Raw genomic sequence first — 26,225 nt, forward strand, 5'->3', positions numbered from 1 at the left:
GGCTTCAAAGTATTCACACCCCTTGACTTTTCCCACATTTTGTTACAGCTTGAATTTAAAATAGATTAAATTGAATTGTTACATCAATGCTAACCCCAAATGTGTCACAAGTTGCATGTACTCATCCTGTGTGCAATGGTGTAACATTAAGGTTTCTCAGCCGAGCACTTGAATTTCAAACACAGATTAATCGAAAGACCAGGGAGGTTTTCCAAGGGCACCTATTGGTAGATGGGTAAAACAAAAGCAGACATTGAATATCCTTTTGAGCATGGTAAAGTTATTAATTACACTTTGGATGGTGTATCAATACAACCAGTCATACAAAGATACAAGTGTCCTTCCTAACTCAGTTGCCGTAGAGGAAGGAAACTGCTCAGGATTTCAGCATGAGGCCAATGGCAACTTTAAAACCGAGTTTAAAGGCTGTGATAGAACTGATGGAGAAACATTAACCTAAATGAGTGAAAAGGAAGCCTGGGCAGAATCAAATTAATCCAAAACATGGATCCTGTTTGCAACAAAGTAAAACTGCAAAAGATGTGGCAAAGAAATTAACTTAATCCTGAATACAGTGTTGTGCTTGGGGCAAATCCAACACCAGTAACACTCCATATTTTCAAGCATGGTGCTGGCTGCATCTTGTTATGGGTATGCTTATCGGCAAGGACTAGGGAGTTCTTTTTTTTTTTAGAGAGAAACCTGGTTGTCTGCTTTCCAAGAGACATGGAGACATTCACCTTTCAGCAGGACAATAACCTAAAACACAAGGCCAAATAAACACTGGGGTTGCTAACCAAGATGACATTGAATGTTCCTGAGTGACCTAATTACAGTTTCGCCTTAAATCTTTGGCAAGACTAGATAATGGCTGTCTAGCAATGATTAACGACCAACTTGACAGAACTTGAATATTTAAAATGTGCAAATATTGTATAATCTAGGAGAGCAAAACTCTTGATGTATACAGAAAGACTCAGCTGTAATCGTTGCCCAAAGTTATTCAAACATGTATTGACTCGGGAGTGCATACTTATGTAAATGAGATTTTTATTTTAATACATTTACAAAAACATGTTTTCCCTTTGAGTATTGTGTGTAGATGGGTATTTAATACATTTTGAATTCAGGCTGTAACAAAATGTGTAAATAAGTCAAGGGGTATGAAGGCACTATGTAAGAATTAACACACGACAATTGTTTTTCCTTCTATATTTCAAGTTATTTACACATTATTTTATTCAATGCCATTACAAATAAACGTATGTTATTACAAATCTCCAATGTTTTTTCTGTGATCAGCACTTCATTGTTAAGGTAATTAGGGCCTTAAGGCATTTAGTCAGACTTAAGACCTTTTTCTAAAAGACAATTGTAAAAATAGTTTTACATTCGGAGTAATGGAGTCCTTATTTTCTCTTTGGAGAGTTGGTATTCCTGTTGTTTGATGATTTTCAGACAATCACTCAAAACCTAATGAGAAAGAAAATGTAATGGTCATGTGTAAACTGATACCGACTTGCAACACTTTCTGTATTTATAAAAATGAATAACCTACCAAATAGCATTCAATAACCCTACTTTCAAAAGGCGAAGAGATTCTCAAGAATAACAACTTGATGGCCACAGCCAACTAAACTATGCCATTACGTAAGTGTTTTTTTCCCCACATGTGCATGGTAAACCGCAAAATCTGCTTCCAGTCAGTGAGGACAAGCCAGGACTGTGTGACCTTAAGTGGCAGTTGTGATTCTACAGAGATTTAAAATCAATCCTGGTCCTGTGTGCCTTAGTTGCTTTGTATAAAAGCTGCTAAATGCTTATGTTATTTACCTTCCTCGTGTCCTGGGGAAGAATCACTCCATCGTCCCAAAGTCTGCCAGACGAGAAGAATGCAGAGCTCTCCTTCTCCAACCTAGAAGGATAAACACTCCTGTTAACATCCACAACCAATCATATTCCTGTATGAAAGACTGTACTATGCAGTGCAGGCTCCTCAGTGAATTTCAGAAATGTTTTAAAGTGATCGCTTTTAGATAAAACTATACTAAATAAATTAATGTCACCAATAGTTAATTGAAACACTGTTTTGAAATTAAGTTCTGCAGTAGCCTCTGTCACATCCGGCCGTGATTGGGAGCCCCGTAGGGCAGCTCACAATTGGTCGTCATTGTAAATAAGAATTTGTTCTTAACGGACTTGCCTAGTTAAAGGTTCAATCAAAAAAATTCTACTCTGTAGGGTAGCACCATGGTGTAGTCGGAGGACAGCTAGTTTCCGTCATCCTCTGGGTACATTAACTTCAATACAAAACCTAGGAGGCTTGTGGTTCTCAACTCCTTCCATAGACTTACACAGTAATTATGACAACTTCCATAGGATGTCTTCCAACCTGTCAGAGTTCTAGTACACCCAATCAAAGGATGAATCTAGTATTTAAAGCATGGCAGTGCATAAAATGTAGTGAGTAGATGACTCAAAAGGGAGAGAAAGACAATAGTTTAACAGTTCTGAACATATTAATTTAATCAAAAATATATATTTTTTTCCACTTTCATTTAGCTAGCAAATGCAGCTAGCTAGTTCAGCCTGCTCAAACAGAGGGATGCTATGTTAGATAGCTGGCTATCCAACACTGGAAATGTTCCAAGGTAAGCGTTTTTATTTTTCTCATTTATTGCCACCAGGGCCTGCCGATGCAACTGCTAAACTGTACTGCATGAATGTAGCGAGTTTACTAATGCGTTAGTTTTAGTAGCTATGTTGAATATAACATATGGTCTGTGTGTAGCGGTTATGATATGATGGTTTGGCTTGGAAAGTATTTTTTAGCCTGGTCACAGACAGCTGATGTGTTGTGCACTTAAGTCCACAAGCGAAGGGAAAAGGTGAGAGGAGAGTGCATAGATGCGATAAGGAATACTACAACAATCAAAGTGATCATGCTGAATCTATGTGGCTGCAATGAAATATAACTGTGTTTGCGTGCGAGCAGGGGTGCATTAATTCTGACGATTATTTTTTCAACAATCTTAAATGAAAGCAAACAGAATGAAACGGGGATAAACATACCTGCATCTGTCTATTAGAAACTCCTGTTTGCAACTGTTGGACTAATGCTTATACCCTAGATCAGCTAGATGCAAGCAATAGTGTGCAAGACGGTACTGAATGTGTCAATGTCTGTCAAATTTCTCTCAACCTGTGCACCTACATTGTAAACTTTCATTCATAGGCTAGGTAGTAGCAACCTCATGATGGGTATAGGGAAAATTCAAGTATCACGTATTAGCCTAAACGACGTTACATTGAACTGGGTGAATGGAATATGAATAACTGTCATCCAATATACTGTAATAGATAAGGCCATGCTCATTTAAAAAAAAAAAAATGTGCGTCTTCCCTCATCTTAAACGGCACCGACTGCCACTGGTCCTACGGGTGACTTACCTCTTATTGATCTTCTCAACATCCTCCTCCTCTTGTGCCAGAGCTGCAGAGTGACCAGGGGCCACCAGGGACACTCTGGCATTGGGCCAAAGGAATAGGAAGTTTGGGTCAAATGACCTGCCACACTAGATAAAGAAAAACATAGAAAAGAGACCCGTTTAGTTAGTATTTTCAAAATACACTCAGTGGCCAGTTTATTAGGTACACATATCTAGTACTGGGTCGGACACCCCTTTGTCTCCAGAATAGCCTGAATAGTTTGGGAATTGAAATGTTGCTCAAGTGGTATGAAGGGACCTAACGTGTGTCAGGAAAACATTCCTCACACCATTACACCACCGCCACCAGTCTGTGCCGTTGACATCAGGCAGGATGGTGCCATAGACTCATGCCACTCACGACAAATCCTGACTGCCATCAGTATGAAGTAACAGGAACCAGGATTCATCGTGAAAAGATTTTGAGATACAGGAACCGACACGCCTGGCACCAGCGATCATACCACACTCAAAGTCGCTTAGGTCACTCGTTTTGTCCATTTTAATGTTCAATCGAACTGTAACTGATTGACTCAATGCCCGTCTGCTTTATAGAACAAGCCACGTGACTCAGTCTATAGGAGCAAAACCTAAAACTGGCCACTGAGTGTATAAGGGAATTGATGTGTAAGCACTGGGCAAATTCATACAGCAACTACTGCTGGCACTATTGCACAAACCATAGCATAACTTTCAGCGCCATGGCATCCCCCAATGACGATGGTGATTTTTGGAACAGAGGCACATGCCACAGCTGACATCATGGAACCCTGAGCCTTCAGTCTGTTGGCGTTGGTCTCTGCCTAGAGTAGAGAGAGGATACATACACACACATAGTTAACAGATTGGTCCATGAGTAACACCAGCAGAAACTTGTTAACACACCGACATGAAATTCCACAACCATGTTCAAGAATAGAGCATAACATCCTGATGACATGGCTGTATTGATTTTGAGACCTGATTTTAATCATAGTCCTATTTAACATGGCTGACTGAGTTCCACAGCAGTGTCCGTCTACAAAATAATATTGAGAGGTCTCTCCGTGCTCCTCCTCGCCAGGCTTTGTTTTACATTCGGAGTAATGGAGTCCTTATTTTCTCTTTGGAGAGTTGGTATTCCTGTTGTTTGAAAAATGTGGTTTTATTCTGTGGTGAGTGCTCAGGGTTGGCTGCAGTGCCATACCTGGGTTTGGGAGAGGGTCAGCTCTGGCATTGGGACGGTGTTCTGTAGGAATATCAGGGGGATGTCTCGCTGGTCACACAGCTGGACAAAGTGGCTGCCTTTTAATGATGCGTTGTGTGTCAGCGCCCCATTGCTCGCCACAATGCCAACCTGATGCCTGAAGAAAAAATGTATACTGCAAGTTAGGCATTAAACTTGAATAAAATGTATTGCCTTCATACAGCAGTTGTGAAAATTGTATTTTAGTACTTTTAGTGGAGTTTAAGAACACAAAGTGAAATAAACTTTTCAAGATTTATATGGATTTTCATTAGTAATTTTTTGATGAATTGTTTGAGCACCATACCCTGATTAAAATCAAAATACCCTCTGGGATCTAGAATGCAGGTTGACGTTTATTGCCATGGCTATATTGTAAATGTTTTGGTTAGGCATTAGGGTTAGCAGTGTGGTTAGGGTTAGGTTTAAAATCCGATTTTATGACTGTCAGCTTGTGACCACTCTGCAGCGCTGCCTCCAGAACAAGATTAATGACGAACAACGCTAACCTGCATCTAAAACATTCCGCTGCCATGGCAACGAGTTGCTCTCAGAGAAGTTCTTTGTAAAAGCAGATGAAAGCTGGCTGAAGTGACTTGTTTTCCCTTGTGTTCTCATTCAAAAACATTGCCCATCTTAATCTGACTCTTGTTGGGGTAGGGAAAGATTTGACTGGTTGGAACACAGAAGCACACTAATCTAATTTGCAAATTAACAGGGTTAACCGTTAATCTCCTGATGCTCTTTTACTAAACAGTCTGCTTCAAAAATGTGTCAGTTAATAAATGTTATCGGAAAATAGAGGTTTTAAGAGGTTCCAATATACAGCAACTTTCTGAAGCAAATAAAATACATTAAAATGTATGCATAATGAAGGGAGATGTAAAAGTCTGACCTCTAAGATAAAATCTACTAAACCATTGAAGGAGGTCAGGTAAATACTTCAAGACTAAAGACTGTCAATCAACAACTCTTACCTGCTAATTCTGGCAAAACCAGTCACAAGGGTTGTTCCATATCGAGCCTTGAATTCCTGGAACTTACTGCCATCAGTCAGCCGACTCAGGATCTGACCAGAAAAAAATAACAGAAAAAAAAGTAACAGAATAATTGTAATTCTAAAACATCCCCATGAGATGTGACTGTTGGTTTAAGTGTGTGTTGAGCTGACCAGCTTGACCTCCAGGCTGTGTTCATAGTCCCGTGGGGCCAGACCCATCAACTCCTCCACACTATGTAGAGGCTCCTCCACCCCTGCCTCGTCCTCCTCGGGCAGCTCAAAGTTGAGGGTAGAGATTATGTTACGTGTGGTTTCATAGGCCTCCTTCTCCACAGAGGCAAAGTGGTCCACACAGCCGCTCACTCTGAAACAGCACGGGGAGGGGGAGGTGAAGTTTGAGCCTATTAGTGCAGATATAGTAGTATAGTGAATCGCACAGAGAACTTGAGAGTTTGTCGGCTTTCCACTCACTCACTCACTCTGCATGGAGTGTGGCCCCACCCAGATTCTCTGGGGAGACTTCTTCCCCTGTGGCAGCTTTCACCAAGGGCGGTCCGCCCAGGAATATCGTCCCGATCCGGTGCACCATCACAGTCTCTTCTGCCATAGTGGGGATGTATGCACCGCCAGCTGTACATGAACCACAAACCACGGATACCTAGAGGGAGTAAGATACAACATTCATGGGTAGAAAATATTGTGTTTGGATTGTCTTCAATGGGATGTTTAGTATTTCTGTCTCACCTGAGGGATCTTCATGGCAGACATGATGGCTTCATTGTAGAAAGTACGTCCTCCTTGGTTTTTATCAGGGAAAATCTCAGACTGTGGATGGAGTAAACTTAGCAATTACGTATTGAGTCATTCATCAGTGGTATTAATCTCAATGAGTTGAGTTCATACCTGAAGAGGAAGGAATGCACCTCCACTATCCACCAAGTAGACACAAGGAAGTCGGTTCTGGATAGCTACATCCTGGGCTCTGAGCTGCTTCTTGACGGTTATGGGATAGGCTGTACCACCACTCACAGTAGCATCATTGGCAATAAACACACACCACAACCCGTTGATTTTACCTATACCTGTAACAGTGAAGAAGTGCACAAGGAAACAATAAGGCTGAGTATAACTCATTCTTACTTATACATATTGTTTTACAATGCACTGGAACAAGACATTTCCCTTGCTGCCAAATTTCAGGTTGGACATTTCAAGTTTCTGAGTGATAAGCATGCATTAAGAACATCCGTCACTGACAGAGCAGAGAACCCTCTACCAGTGAGACAGCCTGCTGAGGGGATGTCTCCATAGGGTAGGCCCATTCCAGCGAAGGGAGACAGCTCAAAGTAGTATCCGTCATCAAACAGCATGCGAAGACGGTCCGTAACCAACATCTTCTTGTTTCTCTGGGTGTGCCTCTTTACTGCATTCTCCCCACCCCCCTTCTTCACCTTCTCCATGTATTCAATATACCTGGAAGTGCCACCATGGTCAAAAGGCTAATACTATACAGCAGAAATTGAAAACTAGTTGATACACTGAGATTGCTGAGGTGTATGGAGTTTCGACCTACCTTTCTTGGCATGCCTGGCTGTTTCGTAGGTTAGCCTCAAATACGTCATTGTGAATTGGCTGAAGGGCTTCATCTAAAACTGGAAAGGCACTTGGCAATCGTCTTCTGTGCACACTGGTGCTCATCAAGTAGGCTGCCACTGGCAGCTGCTTAGCTTGGCCTGAGAGAATGTGTGCCAAAGGTTGCCATAGGTTACCTGCTGATGTCCTTAAGTGTAAACAGCGTTCTGGACGCCTGTGTGTGCACGGGTCAACGTTCCATAGAGGTGACTGAGAGGAGACATAACCAGGACATAGTCTGCCTTTGGTCCTCAAACCCCTGAAAAGCAATGAATGAATGACAATGTAGAGAATGTTTTAATGTGGAAATCTAGCTAATTGACAACACGCCCCGTTATTTCTAATTTGTTGACAGTGTAGCTAATTTGTAAACATCGTAGAAGACCAGTGGAGGCAGCTGAGGGGAGTACGGCTCATAACAGCAGGAACGGAGCAAATGGGATGGCATCAAACACATGGGAACCATGTATTTGATACCATTCCACCAATTCTTCTCCAGCCATTCCTCCCCAATTAAATGTGCCACCAACGTCCTGTGTAGCAAACCATTTTGCACCATTCAGTGTTACAAAGTAACACACAGCTACAATATGCACGTCAGCTTGCTAAGTATGCCAAAGGTCATCACAGTATTTTGGCTGTTGTGAACTAGCTAGCAGCTGTCGTTACCTAGCTTTGTAACAATCTCAGCAATATGACATAGCTATCTACTTTGGACTACATGCACCATAGTACTTACCTTGAAAGGCAACTGTACATGACTGTTTAGCTGCGTAAAATATTAGACGTATCTCAAGTTTATTTCCATTACAAATGGACTTCGCTTCTAGGTGTTACACGAATTAACGTCTGGGCGGAAACAAAAGTGATCCTTCAACGCGCCCATCTTGCTAGACCATACCCTATACATACCACTAGATGGCGGTAGTTAAGAATCAATAAAAAAATATCAAGCATGTTAGTCAACCACAGAACTCAGGTTACGGCGTCATTCATTAAAAATTTGACATTAAAGCCCCTTGATATTCCCCACTAATGTTTGTGTCCTACATCATTTTTCATTCAACAGTAAGAGTTAAATAAACGATTAATTACTTAATGTGGCTAACTTTTTAGGCAAATGATTCCAACCAAATAATCCATAGGTGATTGTTGTGACAACTGATCAAATGGTCGATAGGAGCTAATATGATAGGAGCTAATACATAGGAGCTAATAGGAGCTAATACAAAATTAATCGATTGACACATTTTCTTCATAAAATCTTGCCCTCCCCATCAAATTTGGTAAATAAAAAAAATTGTGTGAAGGGGATTATTTTATCAGCATAGTTCTAGAATAACTAATTTGATTTAACTCAATTATTGTATGTGTTTACTTAAATTATATAATTATTTGCTTGATTTCTAATTAATACTAAATAATATGCATGCCTTGAAAATGTTATTGGAGAACCTGAACCTCCCGTTTATCTGTATCCTCTGCTAGATCCCAACTTCCTCCAGCAAGGCTAAATCAGACAGCTCCTCCAGAGTGAGCAAGGAGTAGCTACACCACAGACGACGGCAAACGATTGGAAACGCAACCTTGGCGAGTTTTGAGCGGGGAATACGCTGACAATCTGGGGGTTTATTAACAAGGGGAGTCCGCAATGACTTGGGGAACGGAGCTTTGGGTAAGTTTGCTAGCTATTGGTATAAACTATTTTGCTCTCTTTGTTCTTGTGTGGACTACACACCTAGCTGCCACACAACTTGGCACGAATTCAATGAAGGTGCTCGGGTACCTTACTAGAATTGTGTAAAGCTAGCCAGCTAAGCAGGCTAATCCTGACATGCACCTTTACCATAGAGACGGTAAACAATAGGCAATACGTGGACAAATATCAGCCAAGCAAGGCAGATCATTTGCTCACTTGTTATCCTAACATGTCTCTGACTGTGGCTTGATTTCGGACCCTTAATTTATTATTTTTAGCAGATGAATAGGGCGCCTATCACACCCTGTTTCTTAGTTCAAAGACAGACACTGGTGGCTAGTAAGCAGATGAAAGCTGGCTGAAGTGACTTGTTTTCCCTTGTGTTCTCATTCAAAAACATTGCCCATCTTAATCTGACTCTTGTTGGGGTAGGGAAAGATTTGACTGGTTGGAACACAGAAGCACACTAATCTAATTTGCAAATTAACAGGGTTAACCGTTAATCTCCTGATGCTCTTTTACTAAACAGTCTGCTTCAAAAATGTGTCAGTTAATAAATGTTATCGGAAAATAGAGGTTTTAAGAGGTTCCAATATACAGCAACTTTCTGAAGCAAATAAAATACATTAAAATGTATGCATAATGAAGGGAGATGTAAAAGTCTGACCTCTAAGATAAAATCTACTAAACCATTGAAGGAGGTCAGGTAAATACTTCAAGACTAAAGACTGTCAATCAACAACTCTTACCTGCTAATTCTGGCAAAACCAGTCACAAGGGTTGTTCCATATCGAGCCTTGAATTCCTGGAACTTACTGCCATCAGTCAGCCGACTCAGGATCTGACCAGAAAAAAATAACAGAAAAAAAAGTAACAGAATAATTGTAATTCTAAAACATCCCCATGAGATGTGACTGTTGGTTTAAGTGTGTGTTGAGCTGACCAGCTTGACCTCCAGGCTGTGTTCATAGTCCCGTGGGGCCAGACCCATCAACTCCTCCACACTATGTAGAGGCTCCTCCACCCCTGCCTCGTCCTCCTCGGGCAGCTCAAAGTTGAGGGTAGAGATTATGTTACGTGTGGTTTCATAGGCCTCCTTCTCCACAGAGGCAAAGTGGTCCACACAGCCGCTCACTCTGAAACAGCACGGGGAGGGGGAGGTGAAGTTTGAGCCTATTAGTGCAGATATAGTAGTATAGTGAATCGCACAGAGAACTTGAGAGTTTGTCGGCTTTCCACTCACTCACTCACTCTGCATGGAGTGTGGCCCCACCCAGATTCTCTGGGGAGACTTCTTCCCCTGTGGCAGCTTTCACCAAGGGCGGTCCGCCCAGGAATATCGTCCCGATCCGGTGCACCATCACAGTCTCTTCTGCCATAGTGGGGATGTATGCACCGCCAGCTGTACATGAACCACAAACCACGGATACCTAGAGGGAGTAAGATACAACATTCATGGGTAGAAAATATTGTGTTTGGATTGTCTTCAATGGGATGTTTAGCATTTCTGTCTCACCTGAGGGATCTTCATGGCAGACATGATGGCTTCATTGTAGAAAGTACGTCCTCCTTGGTTTTTATCAGGGAAAATCTCAGACTGTGGATGGAGTAAACTTAGCAATTACGTATTGAGTCATTCATCAGTGGTATTAATCTCAATGAGTTGAGTTCATACCTGAAGAGGAAGGAATGCACCTCCACTATCCACCAAGTAGACACAAGGAAGTCGGTTCTGGATAGCTACATCCTGGGCTCTGAGCTGCTTCTTGACGGTTATGGGATAGGCTGTACCACCACTCACAGTAGCATCATTGGCAATAAACACACACCACAACCCGTTGATTTTACCTATACCTGTAACAGTGAAGAAGTGCACAAGGAAACAATAAGGCTGAGTATAACTCATTCTTACTTATACATATTGTTTTACAATGCACTGGAACAAGACATTTCCCTTGCTGCCAAATTTCAGGTTGGACATTTCAAGTTTCTGAGTGATAAGCATGCATTAAGAACATCCGTCACTGACAGAGCAGAGAACCCTCTACCAGTGAGACAGCCTGCTGAGGGGATGTCTCCATAGGGTAGGCCCATTCCAGCGAAGGGAGACAGCTCAAAGTAGTATCCGTCATCAAACAGCATGCGAAGACGGTCCGTAACCAACATCTTCTTGTTTCTCTGGGTGTGCCTCTTTACTGCATTCTCCCCACCCCCCTTCTTCACCTTCTCCATGTATTCAATATACCTGGAAGTGCCACCATGGTCAAAAGGCTAATACTATACAGCAGAAATTGAAAACTAGTTGATACACTGAGATTGCTGAGGTGTATGGAGTTTCGACCTACCTTTCTTGGCATGCCTGGCTGTTTCGTAGGTTAGCCTCAAATACGTCATTGTGAATTGGCTGAAGGGCTTCATCTAAAACTGGAAAGGCACTTGGCAATCGTCTTCTGTGCACACTGGTGCTCATCAAGTAGGCTGCCACTGGCAGCTGCTTAGCTTGGCCTGAGAGAATGTGTGCCAAAGGTTGCCATAGGTTACCTGCTGATGTCCTTAAGTGTAAACAGCGTTCTGGACGCCTGTGTGTGCACGGGTCAACGTTCCATAGAGGTGACTGAGAGGAGACATAACCAGGACATAGTCTGCCTTTGGTCCTCAAACCCCTGAAAAGCAATGAATGAATGACAATGTAGAGAATGTTTTAATGTGGAAATCTAGCTAATTGACAACACGCCCCGTTATTTCTAATTTGTTGACAGTGTAGCTAATTTGTAAACATCGTAGAAGACCAGTGGAGGCAGCTGAGGGGAGTACGGCTCATAACAGCAGGAACGGAGCAAATGGGATGGCATCAAACACATGGGAACCATGTATTTGATACCATTCCACCAATTCTTCTCCAGCCATTCCTCCCCAATTAAATGTGCCACCAACGTCCTGTGTAGCAAACCATTTTGCACCATTCAGTGTTACAAAGTAACACACAGCTACAATATGCACGTCAGCTTGCTAAGTATGCCAAAGGTCATCACAGTATTTTGGCTGTTGTGAACTAGCTAGCAGCTGTCGTTACCTAGCTTTGTAACAATCTCAGCAATATGACATAGCTATCTACTTTGGACTACATGCACCATAGTACTTACCTTGAAAGGCAACTGTACATGACTGTTTAGCTGCGTAAAATATTAGACGTATCTCAAGTTTATTTCCATTACAAATGGACTTCGCTTCTAGGTGTTACACGAATTAACGTCTGGGCGGAAACAAAAGTGATCCTTCAACGCGCCCATCTTGCTAGACCATACCCTATACATACCACTAGATGGCGGTAGTTAAGAATCAATAAAAAAATATCAAGCATGTTAGTCAACCACAGAACTCAGGTTACGGCGTCATTCATTAAAAATTTGACATTAAAGCCCCTTGATATTCCCCACTAATGTTTGTGTCCTACATCATTTTTCATTCAACAGTAAGAGTTAAATAAACGATTAATTACTTAATGTGGCTAACTTTTTAGGCAAATGATTCCAACCAAATAATCCATAGGTGATTGTTGTGACAACTGATCAAATGGTCGATAGGAGCTAATATGATAGGAGCTAATACATAGGAGCTAATAGGAGCTAATACAAAATTAATCGATTGACACATTTTCTTCATAAAATCTTGCCCTCCCCATCAAATTTGGTAAATAAAAAAAATTGTGTGAAGGGGATTATTTTATCAGCATAGTTCTAGAATAACTAATTTGATTTAACTCAATTATTGTATGTGTTTACTTAAATTATATAATTATTTGCTTGATTTCTAATTAATACTAAATAATATGCATGCCTTGAAAATGTTATTGGAGAACCTGAACCTCCCGTTTATCTGTATCCTCTGCTAGATCCCAACTTCCTCCAGCAAGGCTAAATCAGACAGCTCCTCCAGAGTGAGCAAGGAGTAGCTACACCACAGACGACGGCAAACGATTGGAAACGCAACCTTGGCGAGTTTTGAGCGGGGAATACGCTGACAATCTGGGGGTTTATTAACAAGGGGAGTCCGCAATGACTTGGGGAACGGAGCTTTGGGTAAGTTTGCTAGCTATTGGTATAAACTATTTTGCTCTCTTTGTTCTTGTGTGGACTACACACCTAGCTGCCACACAACTTGGCACGAATTCAATGAAGGTGCTCGGGTACCTTACTAGAATTGTGTAAAGCTAGCCAGCTAAGCAGGCTAATCCTGACATGCACCTTTACCATAGAGACGGTAAACAATAGGCAATACGTGGACAAATATCAGCCAAGCAAGGCAGATCATTTGCTCACTTGTTATCCTAACATGTCTCTGACTGTGGCTTGATTTCGGACCCTTAATTTATTATTTTTAGCAGATGAATAGGGCGCCTATCACACCCTGTTTCTTAGTTCAAAGACAGACACTGGTGGCTAGTAAGCAAACCCCTGTACTGTTCTCTCGATGCTCGTATGGATCTACTACCCCAGCATGAAACAATACACGTGCACATTTAGAATAACTTGGTTCTAAAATCTCGAGGTTATTTATTTGCTCTGCTTCCTCGCTGGGTCTTTGTGAGTGACTCGTCAAGCTTAACCATTGCTCCCAATTTTCTAGGAGATTGCGCAATTCATATAATCAGCTAAACAATAGTAGACTATTATTTTACCAATATAACAATGAACTGCCTATTGAACAGACCTTTTGGGGAGCTAATTCAAGGTACCGTCTTTGTCATGTTCTGTCTGGTCTGGCTTGTCTATGACTGCCAGCCCCTTGCCCTGGCTACATCATCCGGCTTGTCCAAGGTGTTTATTGTCTTATTTACTTTGTGCATGTAGCCATCTACCATGTTACTTGTTATTGAGAACATAATCTTCACTTATCAGGGACATTGAACTCATATGAAATGTAGCTATTCCAGTGACAAGGGTGTTGCCCATAAAACGCTTTGGTCATCACCGGTAGCTTACCAGTGCAGCTTCTCCTCCTTATAATTCTAAAATGTACAGTTGCAAAACCTGCAGTGTTGCTGCCAAAATGATAGTCAAGGAAGTAATTGGCCTATTTCATACCAATTACATTGATAGCTAGCTAACATTGATAGACAGAACTGCACTGTCATGCAGTTTGAGAGAACAGAACAATATGTTGAAGCCTTAGTCAACATGTGACAATGTGGCACATATGGGTTCACTTCAGTATGATGAACCAAAATTGCTGAGAAAATGTCTATTTGCTACAGTTTTTCATGAAAAAAAAAAACATTCTGTATAGCATGTCTGCCCTGTGAGGCTCATACTGTTTGCTTGCAAGAGCTGTCTGTATGATAAAGGTTTCAGCAAGTAGGCTATACTCCTAACCTAATGCACCATGATGTAAAATGCCTAACTTTTCCAACATTGTGCAATTCAATTGTATTGATTTGCATGCTAAACACATTCTCCTTGCTGTGTAGACACAATAACCACCCTTGCTTTCTAGGACTCATGTTGCACAGCGGATTACTGCTATTGACTATTTACCCCAGATTTGCAGGATTATGTGGCTAATTGTCTGGGTGCATGTGTTAGGCCCTTATCCCTTATATTTTAAATGTGTGCCACGCGGGAACCAACTTGATTCAAAATGTCCATTCCATATTCTTTTACTCCTAAATCTCAATCAGGAATCTCCCTCAAAACATAATTGGGTTATTTCCCCAGAGTGTCTGGTTCGCTAAAATAAATCTACATTTGCAGATTGAATTTGCGTCGTTAGCACAGTAACACCGATGTTATCTGCCTTGTCTCTTTTTATGAATTCAATTCATTTAGGCCTGGTCCTTCTATCCAATGTCACATTGAGGTCTTGTAATTCTGTATTTCTACTTTAGAACAACAGAGATTGCCCAACACATGCTAATAGCTGTCTGCTTTCACAATCGAATATTCAGAAATGTAAACGAACTACAATGCAATCAAAACACAACTAAGCCTATCACTGTTTGTGGTCACGGTATGACGGGTGTTTGTTAGGAGTGTCATCACATTGACAGTATGATTTTGGGCTCAGGGTTCATTACTGTAGACCCTTTCACGTTTCTCATTTCTCTGTCCACCTGGCATTCATCCATGGCGTTGAGACCTAATGCCTGAGATTAACACATACTTTTACATGGTGTTGACATGTCTAACTGACTGACTGGAGATCAGTGTGAGGTTAAGTGTTACCAAGCTGAGCACACAGGCTATCAACAGTTATTCTAGCATTCTTTTTCATAACAGATTTCTTCTAGGCTAGTTTATGTTTTGTTGCTTGCAACTGCTTTGAATGATGATGATCATGGTTAATGTGAGGTTGGTCATTTGTGTGAGAAGAGGGATCGAGAGGGAGAGAGATCAATTAAGGTCACGGACGTTAAATCACACCTGAGACCTGCTATTGCAGTCAGTCCCCGGCACACACCCTTAAGTCGTTTCCCCTCAGTGAGGTTGCTGAGAGTGGAATCACAGGATTGTGTAGAGGAGTGTGTGGATGTTGTCTTTTAATAAAGGGAAGCTGTGCTACAGGCATGGCTTAGGGAGGTGTTAAACAGGGAGAGTGTGAACGGAGGAGGAGGAAGACAGGGTTTTGGAGACAGATGGGGAATAGTGCGTAACGTTTGTTCCCATGCATTCTGAGAGGCGGACTGGGAACATTGGGGGGAAATGCTGCCCTGCCTAGGTAAATTACACAGGACAAAACAGAAGAGGCAGTAAAATAATCAACGAGAGAGGGAGGTGGATCAGGAGGCATCACAGCTCAACAGGGATTTGATCGGTGGAGTCCCTACTGCATAGCCAGGATGCCTGCGGCTTTGGGTTGCATGCATTAGTACATTTTTCTTTGCTTTATCTGCACAGAATTTAGTCCATTAGTCACGTTTGTTGTGCAGTTTTATGGCAAAAAAAGTATAGCTCATTATTAGCTGAGACATGTCAGGCCATTAGACCTAATATTGGAGGAAAGAGTTGGTTGTGGTTTACAGTGTGGCTTCATCTATTTTATCGAGACTTGTGTTGCGAGTTGGCAAGCTGACATACCATACTTTTTTAAAGATGCAGTCAGGGATTTCTCTGATATCAAACAGTGCAACATGAGGTTGATATATCAAACACTTAAAGAAGTGGGGTCCTTATACATTAATTTTTAGACGGTGCTCAGCTATTTTGCCTGGTGAGTCGTCCTCATTCCCCTAGTTTTTGCTTTCTGCTATTTCATGCCCCTCTAATTTTCCGCTTGATAAAGCCTGCCCTGGACACACTTGGCTGTCTTTGGGGTCTTTTTTTCTTTTTACAAGGTAAATGACCCATGATCTGTCAGAATGATTTGAACGCCCGTGCCTCTTATCTGATTCTTAGGGAGTTCTGAAAGGGGTTTTTACTATTGGGGGGGGGGGTTGCTCATGATCTCTAGACACAGTGTGTGTCTTCTATGTGGATGGTGCATTGTAACGCCTCGCTGACTGTCAGAGCTTTAGAAGGGAGTAGCAGAAGCAGCAGAGCTCAGTTTAAGACTGTTCAATTAATGCTAATCCTGCTGACTGGATCATCATCCTGGCCCTGGGATTCTGGCATGTTTTTGACAACCTGAAACCCTCCTCCTCTGTTATTGCAAAAGGCCTAATGCAGATTTTTGCAGCATCAATTCAAGCCATTCCCCCTGTATAGAGCGATACATCAGATATTACTATATTATCTGTGATGGGTTAATTCCATGTCCTGTGAATAATGTAGCCCATCTATAATAGATGTTTGAGGAAGGTGATTCACATTCTGTGTTGCTCCCAGTCCGCTCCTATGATTTGTGGGTTGTCTGGTGGACCTCCTTTGTCCAGGCTTTTTTCTTAGTGTTAATCTGGACAACATGGGGTTAAGTCAGGTGAGTCCAGCAGGCCAAGATGAGAGATGCTAAACTCTCTGCCTGCTAGTCTTCACAGAGGGGCCCTTGCTTCCTTCCACTGACAACCATGGTGAAAGAAGACTGGGTAATGATGACTAATGAGTAGGCTATAATTGGTCTGTATTTGGGATTCTATTCTATCAAGTTGTAGAGATCTTGTCACATCAATGGAGGGCTGACTGAGACAATGGTTCACCATGACCCTGCATATTTCTTTTGTCTCTGACCTATTTCCAGTCAGGTGCAAAGAGAACGGTTTCAAATGAGGACATTTCAAATCCACCACAGATTTAAAACAGTAGGACATTGACCAAACTGTAAATCTCAGGTGAAATGCAGAGTTCTCCTTTTCGTTTGCGGTGTGGAAATCGTGTGGGTCTACAAGGCATTACAATCTCCTGTTTTGGTTTTTGGGATCATGCATTGAGGGAGGAGATGTTGATTGCTCATTACTCTCAAGAAAGCCTGGCTCAATTCTGATAAAAAAAATATTTAAAAGAAATTTGTAAAATTATGTTTTGTTCTCAGCCAAGCTTTGTTTCATGACAGTGTAACACCTTCCTTCTACAGTACAACCCCAGGGTAATGAGAGCAATCTAGTTGAGATTTACACACAATTCATGTTTAATGTTCTCTGCTGGCACTGTGTCTGTCCTCTGACAAGTCACATTGAAAACACAGCTGCTGGGCTCTTCCTGTTAGGCTGGTGCTCTCTGAAAACATGTCCCCACTCTGATCTCTGCAACTCTTCCCATCCCTGACAGGATTTAATGGACCATGTAACCTCCGTTTCTGTGCTCTTTCTTAGAATCCAATTTAGTTTTAGCTAATCCGGAACATGTAACCTAGCCATAGGTTGTAACTAAGCATATTGCAGAACTTAATTGTCTTTCCTGGTTAACTGCCATGGTCACTAGCTATAGTGTTGTGTGTTGTAGCCTAAAGTCATTATGTTAGGTCCCCAAATCCCCAAATGCAGTGCATGAATACACTACGTTTCGGGACTTTTTAAATCCTCTTGAATGGATGCCAGTTCGGTGATGATGCTTCAGGTTCTGCATTCTGTTGCAGACAGTTACACAAGACATTAGTCAAAGCATTAGGAATTTTACATGGAAAGTGTGGGAATTTTAGCAAAAATTACTCTCAATACAGTCATTATCATTTGTCTGGTTTGAATGCCAAAATGTAAGTTTGGAACATTGGCTACAACAGTCATTTTCCACCTTCTGTGACAAGTATCCTTGGGAACACAGCTAATGTCTCACAAGGTGAATGAATACCCTTTTGACCTTATAATTTAGGCTATAAACTCATGACTTGGTAGACTTTTTGAATGTCAGGAACAGAAACTGGTGTTGTGTCCTGGGTTCATACAGGTAGGTCAGCTGACTCTCCCACAACTTTACACCAACAGGGTCCTCATACTGGGTTATCTTATTGCTCTGGAGCGCTAAAGGCTTTTGTCACTGCTGGGGTTAATGTCCGTCTGATGCCTTTGCCCAATGTGTACAAAACAGCCCACCAGCAACCTCAGCCAGGTGAGGTGGTATTGTTGTGATTCAAATCTGTTCTCTGGACATCCACACTACAAACATGCATATCACCTGAACTGTAGTGTTGCACCGTTTTCAGTAATCCTCTTTCCTCATTGACGGTAATAAACGGGGCATAACAGGTCGTAATAAATAAGTCCTGGCCATGCATTTGAACCGTTGAATGGAGACTGAGTATTGTCACTGGCACTGCAAGTTATTTTGTGCCACACAAGCAGTGGTTGTCTTAGACCTGCTGTCCATTCATTTCATTTCTGCTTTTGTTCTAAGAACTTTGCACATTTGGCAGCCATTGTTCTGCAAGCATGGAAAATGAATTGCGCTTTAGCGTGGGCTCTCTGAGTGTTGGCTGGAGTTGTATGAGAGGGTAACAGAGTTCACTGACTCCCCATTCATTTTTGCTGGGCCTCTTGCAGCTTGACTAATTATTTGGGTCTGTTTACATGAAGGGGAAAAAAGACATGAGAAAGTGGACCGCATTGTGTCACCTTTTTTGTTTAGATGACAAAGCAATGTATTGCTTATCGACCAGATAAATACAGACTGAACCACTTTAGTTAGGGGGGAATTGAGTAGTGTGTGTGTGTGTGTGTGTGTGTGTGTGTGTGTGTGTGTGGCAGGATTCCAGGAGTTTTGTCTTTTGAGGACATTTAAACTTCCTATTGATTCACAGGCTGCTGTTTTCCTTCCCAAGACAATGAGCCGAGTAGGAAGAACATGTTATAGCCTATCAGGAAAAATAATGATTATGGTTTCTTTTAGTGATCTGCATACTAACATGTTGATTGGTTAGTTGTTGCTGTGGAACCATCGGACAGGCAGACAAGGGGACGTGTCTCTCCCAGAATGTATTTCACTGAGCTTGCTGACAATTTACTACACCATATGCTTGCTCGGTAACCCTTTTCTCGGAAAGAATAATGACTTTCTGAACATATTCAAGTCAGGTAATTGACTTTCTCATGTACGAAAAACAGGACATTTGGCGGTGACCCAGAGCAGCCTAGACCTGAGTATCAGGATCAGCCCATATGCTGTAGGCTGTGTTTTACAAGACAACCATTTACCAGTGCAGGAAATGTAGGCTACCGTTCTGAAGTTAATTATTAAACAAAGTAGTCGATTAGCCAAGCGTGACAGGGATTCACTAACCTACACTCTAGTTGACGAAGTGAAGCAGGCTCAACACCTCTCAGGCTGCAGACTTGTGTAGTCAACATGCATAGGGAGATGTCTATTTCCTTCTGTTATTTTATGGTGAAACATTTCATCTGAGCCACATTTTCACAGGCACCACTGGTGTCTACTCAGTTCACACAGCAGAGAGAGGGTGATAAGCTCTGCTAACTGCTCAAAGTCACCTTGAAATTAGTTGGGGCTGGTATGAGCCCCAGTGTTGAATGGCCAGGAAGAGGTGGGTGGGGGATGCAGGCCTCGTGAACCCCCATCCTCCTCTGCTGATCCCCAGCCACACACACTAAAACTGTAGTGCTGAACAAATGCCACTGTTAAATGGCAGTAACAGAGCAGACAGCAGAGGGAGGCCAGATGTTGATCAATCATGATACTATTATTCATCAAAGGATTCACTCTCCCACTTGATTCCTTTCATCAGAGTTGTGTTAATAAAAGCATGTAACCTACTGTAATTCTATCACTGGTCTAATGACGTCACACTGTGATTCGCAGAGAGAGAAAGCAGAAAATGACACTGAACTAGATGGTGAATAAAATGAGGTCAGTGTGTCTGACCCGAATGTCACATGCTACAATTCTGTGTAGAATCAGTCCTGTTCTGCATTAAATCAGAATAACATTTCACAGCCCTGTCATAGAAACGAGATGGGATGGGAAGTTGTTCAAAGCGCTCGGTTCTCTTCAGTTGACCTCTGTGCTGATGGGCTGAGACGTGGGGAACAAAGGTGTTGACGGGGACAGAGACGAGGACCTTGTTGGGGCCCACACTATAACACCACAGCTGGAGTCTACCAAGGAATGCCTTTTAACTGTCACTTCATATACCAGGCGCTGTGTGGTGACTGGGGCAGACAGAAACAGTGGCGTTCTGATTTCTCTCTCGCATATGTGCTAGCTCACACACACACACACACACACACACACTCTCCACCTCTCTTCAGAGGGAGGCAGGGACACATCTAAAAGATTGTTAGGGAAAGATCTTCTCTGGTTCATTTTGCTGGAAGGGTCTCATGGATCACAGGGCTACTCTACTATAAAAGGTTCAAATCATTTTTCAGTTCAGAGCCTTCACCTTTTTAAAGGGACATTTAAAATAAATAAAAAAATGACAACCTCATGTTCATCTTCAGCATCACCCCAACATCAACATATGTGAAAATGGTGCATTTCTATGTTTTGTAGTAAAACTGTTGGGGTGATGCTGTAGTTGATGAATATGAAGTTGAACTTTTTTTATTTATTTCCCTTTAACTAATCCTCAAGTCCCATATGAAGGACTGCAGAGCATTGAAATGACCTTGTCATATTGCACAGGGAAAGGTTTCCATTTCCGGTCCATTCAGCTGACTCAAGCTGCTGTGCTGGACTGCACCGGAGGACTTCTTATGGTCACGTTAGTTGGCTTTTTATCTATTATGTTTGGCAGGAGGCTCTGGATCGAGCTAGGAAGGGATATAAGGGCCCACCAGATTTGCTTACCCCCCCCCCCCCCCCCCCCCCCCCCCCCTCGGGCCCAGGCTGCCCCCTCAGCCTCTAAACAAGCTGGGCCAGGAACTTCTCTGGACTCCTTGTCCAGCAGATGATTTACTGGGACGGCAGAACATACAAACATTCCCATCCTGACTTTGAAAACATTTCAACATTCTTTCCTCTCCTGCTGCTCACTCCGCAGGGAGCCTGAGTGAGAATGGATGTGCTGTCATAATACACTCGCAGAGGGAGAAGAGTTTCCTTTTGGTCCAGATAAGAATAGCTGTGGTGGCCCGTGGTTCATGTTTGTGGCTTGGGCAGGTTTTCTGGTTGAGGTCAGCCTGTCAGTGCCCCCAGGACAGGAGTTGGAAACAGCCTGGCTGGACTGAGGCTGAGGCTCCTGCCACATGGGGGTTCTAACTGGCCAGGAAACTAAAGGAGCCTATACAGTTGTGAACTTGCGATGTGGCCCTGCTGTGCTACATTATGGCAGTGCCCTTGTCATGTGGACAGTGTCCTCTATCTTCCCCCTTCCCCTATTCTCTTTCTGTCTCTCTAACCCTCTCTCTTCCTGTCTTCCCCTATTCTCTTTGTTTCTCTAACCCTCTCTCTTCCTGTCTTCCCCTATTCTCTCTTTGTTTCTCCAACCCTCTCTCTTCCTGTCTTCCCCTATTCTCTTTGTTTCTCCAACCCTCTCTCTTCCTGTCTTCCCCTATTCTCTCTTTGTTTCTTCAACCCTCTCTTCCTGTCTTCCCCTATTCTCTCTTTGTTTCTTCAACCCTCTCTTCCTGTCTTCCCCTATTCTCTTTGTTTCTCCAACCCTCTCTCTTCCTGTCTTCCCCTATTCTCTCTTTGTTTCTCCAACCCTCTCTCTTCCTGTCTTCCCCTATTCTCTCTTTGTTTCTCCAACCCTCTCTCTTCCTGTCTTCCCCTATTCTCTTTGTTTCTCCAACCCTCTCTCTTCCTGTCTTCCCCTATTCTCTTTGTTTCTCCAACCCTCTCTCTTCCTGTCTTCCCCTATTCTCTTTGTTTCTCCAACCCTCTCTCTTCCTGTCTTCCCCTATTCTCTCTCTGTTTCTCCAACACTCTCTCTTCCTGTCTTCCCCTATTCTCTCTCTGTTTCTCCAACCCTCTCTTCCTGTCTTCCCCTATTCTCTTCCTCTCCTTTGTCTTTCTCTCTTCCCCATTTCTCTCTCACTTCTCTGACCACAGCTCTGTCCTCTCTCTCTCTCTCCCAACAGCCCCCTTTCTCTCTTCTCTTTATAGAGCCCTGTCCTCCTTTCTCTCATCCCCCTTTTCTCTCTTCTCCATACACCACTGTCCTCTCTCTCTCTCTCGTCCCCATTTCTCTCTCACTTCTCTGTCCACAGCCCTGTCCTCCTCCTCTCTCTCTCTCTCTCTCTCTATAGCCCTATTTTCTCTCTTCTCTCTATAGAGCTCTGTCCCCTCTCTTAAGTGAAAAAGGATGTCAGGAAGTAAACTGGTTCCTGCCCCAGACCCAGCCGGCTTGCTGCTACAGATTAATTCATAGCGGATGTTTGGAGCCTCTATTTTACGGGTGGGGATCCTTAAAGGCAGCCAATGGCTTTAGTAGTAGTATGAACTCACTGGGACCCTCTGCACTGTGTGCCATTAGTCATGTCAGCCATTTCTTTGTGTATCACCCAGCAGGCCGCGAGAGGAGGAGGATGTATTCACTCTGTCTTGTTCACAGTTCAAGGGGCACTTGGAAGGGGCAGGAAATAAGGTGGCTGTTAAAGAGTGGAGGTGTTCCTTGATTGTGCTTTGATACTGATAGGAAGACCAATATCTCAAAATGGAATAAACATATTTATTGTACAGAAGACCTCAAACTCGTTGGAGTTTCAAATGTTTACTCGGTGAAGATCCAGCTGAATACATACATTCAATACAGTGTCCACTTACACCCTGAGCTCCCACCCCCTCCCTTCCACAAAGATGTACTTTTCCATCACACAGGATTTGTCTGTGCTCCTCCGTGCATATCACAGGACTTTTTATCAGCCAGGAGAGGCCTTGAGATGCTGGGAGTGCACATTCCTGCAGTCCACTAAATAATGATGCTTCTCATACACACAGAGCTTGAACCTAACGCTATTCATACTAAGAGGATATAATGATGTATAGATATTAAACAGTAATTTACGATCTGTCACCTCCGAGTCAATGTGTGTATTATTAAGTTCATGAGTCACCATGGCCCAACAGCAGCCACTTCAACATCCCCACATTGTTGTCACATCAATGTCCTCAACACTGGACCTGGGATTTAACTTCTTCCTTGAGGCATGGCAGGCCTTTCTATTTTCATCCTGTGTGTCTGGGCATTAGGAGTGATTAGATAGAACAGTACTAACAAGCCAGGGTGTTGACAGGCTTGGAGGTGTTCGGTATTCCCTACAGTCATGCTGGCTGGACTCTCTGCTGACTGAGATAGATGAATGCTGACAGGTTAGCAGCCAGCTGTGGAGGTGCCCTTTCTACTTTGTGTGTGTGTGTGTGTGTGTTGCGCAAACAGTGGTCTTAGGCTACATCTCGGGCAGGGGACTTTGTCTCCCATAAGTTTGCTCTCTGACCACGCTTTGCCCTCTTGGCCAAACAAACGTTGTGCCACCTCAGCATTCTGAGTGTTTATTTCAGCCTGTTTTTCTAACCACATATACCTGTATAGAAGTAGTTAGACCCGGGTTCAAAGATCTATACACACACAATGACAAAGATGCACGAAAGCTTTGATAGCCTATATGCAGCATAATGGGTTGAGACAGTCACACACTGCACTGACCATATCAACAGGGAGTCAGGGACCTAATGTGTGTCATCACAACAGTTTGGCTGTATGACAAGGAAAGTCCTAGACGGTCACATCCTTTCAAGTAGTAGGGGGATTCTCTGATCGCGTAGGCAGTCAAATCCTTTCAGCCCCATTATATTCCTCTGTCTCTGCCAGGTTCTGTGCCCGTGTGTGGTTCTCTGCAGGGTGGCCTCCCGATCCACTCCTCACAGCTCCTTCTGCCAGCCTTCATGTGATGCCTGCTAACTCAAAGGAAGCTGGGACAAAATGGCACATGTACCGCCAGGACAACATTCTCATCAAGCCCGTATCATATACTGATGCACAGGAAATGAGTAGACTAATCATTATCATCAAGCCTGTATCATATACTGATGCACAGGAAATGAGTAGACTAATCATTCTCATCAAGCCCGTATCATATACTGATGCACAGGAAATGAGTAGACTAATCATTCTCATCAAGCCCGTATCATATACTGATGCACAGGAAATGAGTAGACTAATCATTCTCATCAAGCCCGTATCATATACTGATGCACAGGAAATGAGTAGACTAATCATTCTCATCAAGCCCGTATCATATACTGATGCACAGGAAATGAGTAGACTAATCATTCTCATCAAGCCCGTATCATATACTGATGCACAGGAAATGAGTAGACTAATCATTCTCATCAAGCCCGTATCATATACTGATGCACAGGAAATGAGTAGACTAATCATTTGAATTGATAGTTTTTAAAGAAACAAACTGTGACCAGCTGTCTCGGGGCTTAACAGTGTGAACGTTTTACTCGCAGATGCACCTTAGTATTTAGCTGTGGGACCTGTCATTTTTATTTGGGAGCACCAGTGTGCCTAGAAAAATGTAAGGATTCTAGCTTTATTACCTCAAATATTTTTAATTGTCCTCCTAAATTTCTTTGTGCGTCTACATTTTGTCAACTTAGGCGCACACATGCTCCTTGTAAAAAAAAAAAAAGTCCGTGTGGAGTCCTGTGTCTCTTACAAGATCAAGTATTCAAATTGTTTATCCGTATCTATTTGCATTAGTTTACAGGAAGAGCCGGTAGCGTAAACATCCTCCGTTTGTGTTTAAAATGCTAATATTGCTCTGATATTCTGATCTCCTTTGCTTCTTTGTAACTCCACAGGCCGCTATTGTTTGTGACAAAGGCCACCCTCACCCAGCCTTGCCTGCTTCCTCTTTCTGACTGGGTGCCACAGAAAAAGCCACTCGACTTGTGTGACAGGGTCGGGTTGTATTTTGCAGAAGGATCAGAGCAGACGATGAGGCAGATTGGGTTGCTATGAAACTTGACCAGGTTTTTTTTCAGGACTAAATATAGAGACATGTGGCATAGCTATGAAAGTGGTTTTTCCTGCCTTCTGTAGCAGGCCAACTCTAGAGTAATGAAATATCTGTGATATGAAAAACAACTCCATTCAGTCAGGCTCTGTTCAATCACAGCTATATGATCTCTGTGTGTCTGTAAGCAGCAGCCTGTCTCAGGGTAACAGCCTAAACTATACCACAATAGATGGCCTCAGGAAGATTGGCTGTGTTTTGAAGAGGTCTGGTACTAATGGTGACAGGTAGTTGGGTTGACTGTTATTAACACCGTGTTAATGATTTTAACGTTTAAAAAAGTCCAAATGAGCTCGTTAAGGAGCTAAGATTTAAAGCAGGATTTTGAGCAGAAACGGATCTCGCTCCTCTCGTCAGCATGAATCCGATGTGTGCAGTCAACCTTTCTACCCCGTTCTTGATTATGGTGATGCTATTTATCAAACTGCCTCTACTCTTAAACCCCTGGTTTCTCATTGCGCCCTTCGTTTTATCACAGGAGACTGTTGTATTACTCATCACTGTATTCTGAACCAATGGGTTGTCTGGGCCGCTCTTAAAGTCACGTAGATCACATCATTATTGCTCTTTTTGTTTACAAAGCCCTGCTCCACAAAGCTTCACACTTACCCAACTTCACTGTTTAAGATGTAAAATGACAAGTTATCAAACCTGTTCACAGGGTTGGTTAACTCTGGTGTTTAGAATAAACTCCAGACGATGTTTCGATTGGCTGCTTTGGTGTCCCTAGGGCAATTCAGACAGCTGACAGAGGATTTAATAATGAAGAATGTCTTTGTTTTAATTGACTGTTTTGTATTTTAATATCTATATTGTGTATATTTGTTTATCTATAC

The 26,225-nt window shown here is 42.6% G+C and overlaps 3 protein-coding genes across 4 annotated transcripts in view; 1 reads left to right on the top strand and 2 right to left on the bottom strand.

The window, feature by feature from the left end:
• Nucleotides 1-1,026: 1,026 nt before the first annotated feature.
• Nucleotides 1,027-8,238, bottom strand: LOC139409261 (biotin-dependent 3-methylcrotonyl-coenzyme A carboxylase beta1 subunit). Its single transcript, XM_071154147.1, has 13 exons — nt 8,085-8,238; nt 7,287-7,604; nt 6,990-7,186; nt 6,617-6,795; nt 6,458-6,538; nt 6,193-6,371; nt 5,885-6,077; nt 5,691-5,782; nt 4,675-4,831; nt 4,169-4,291; nt 3,451-3,575; nt 1,834-1,915; nt 1,027-1,473 (listed from the first exon to the last, which is right to left on the bottom strand). The coding sequence occupies exons 1-13, from the start codon at nt 8,102-8,104 to the stop codon at nt 1,387-1,389; spliced, it is 1,833 nt and encodes a 610-aa protein (XP_071010248.1). The 5' UTR covers nt 8,105-8,238; the 3' UTR covers nt 1,027-1,386.
• A 591-nt stretch (nt 8,239-8,829) lies between these two features.
• On the bottom strand, nt 8,830-12,341 carry LOC139409741 (uncharacterized). Its single transcript, XM_071155130.1, has 9 exons — nt 12,188-12,341; nt 11,390-11,707; nt 11,093-11,289; nt 10,720-10,898; nt 10,561-10,641; nt 10,296-10,474; nt 9,988-10,180; nt 9,794-9,885; nt 8,830-8,893 (listed from the first exon to the last, which is right to left on the bottom strand). Exons 1-9 carry the CDS (start codon nt 12,205-12,207, stop codon nt 8,830-8,832), a joined length of 1,323 nt encoding a protein of 440 aa, XP_071011231.1. The 5' UTR covers nt 12,208-12,341.
• Nucleotides 12,342-12,965: 624 nt separating this feature from the next.
• Nucleotides 12,966-26,225, top strand: part of LOC139409263 (formin-binding protein 1-like) — a 44,278-nt gene continuing 31,018 nt past the window's right edge. The window contains exon 1 of one of the 2 annotated variants that reach the window (XM_071154154.1): nt 12,966-13,123. In XM_071154154.1, coding sequence (XP_071010255.1) covers nt 13,100-13,123 — 24 coding nt within the window. In that variant the 5' untranslated portion in view covers nt 12,966-13,099. The remainder of the gene's footprint in view (nt 13,124-26,225) is intronic. The other variant, XM_071154153.1, reaches the window with a different exon arrangement.

This window comes from Oncorhynchus clarkii, chromosome 5 (genome assembly GCF_045791955.1).
Source record: "Oncorhynchus clarkii lewisi isolate Uvic-CL-2024 chromosome 5, UVic_Ocla_1.0, whole genome shotgun sequence".
In the NCBI taxonomy this organism is placed as follows: domain Eukaryota; kingdom Metazoa; phylum Chordata; class Actinopteri; order Salmoniformes; family Salmonidae; genus Oncorhynchus; species Oncorhynchus clarkii.

What these genes read in the sequence shown, in the direction of transcription:
- LOC139409261 (XM_071154147.1), bottom strand. Translation starts at nt 8,104, where the DNA reads ATGTACAGTTGCCTTTCAAG. An exon ending in GCGCTGAAAGTTATGCTATG is followed by an intron (nt 3,576 to 4,168) that starts GTTTGTGCAATA and finishes TTCTTTATCTAG; the next exon opens with TGTGGCAGGTCATTTGACCC. An exon ending in GTTGAGAAGATCAATAAGAG is followed by an intron (nt 1,916 to 3,450) that starts GTAAGTCACCCG and finishes TTATCCTTCTAG; the next exon opens with GTTGGAGAAGGAGAGCTCTG.
- LOC139409741 (XM_071155130.1), bottom strand. Translation starts at nt 12,207, where the DNA reads ATGTACAGTTGCCTTTCAAG. An exon ending in AGCCAGGCATGCCAAGAAAG is followed by an intron (nt 11,290 to 11,389) that starts GTAGGTCGAAAC and finishes TGGCACTTCCAG; the next exon opens with GTATATTGAATACATGGAGA. An exon ending in GGTTTTGCCAGAATTAGCAG is followed by an intron (nt 8,894 to 9,793) that starts GTAAGAGTTGTT and finishes TCTGTGGTGTAG; the next exon opens with CTACTCCTTGCTCACTCTGG.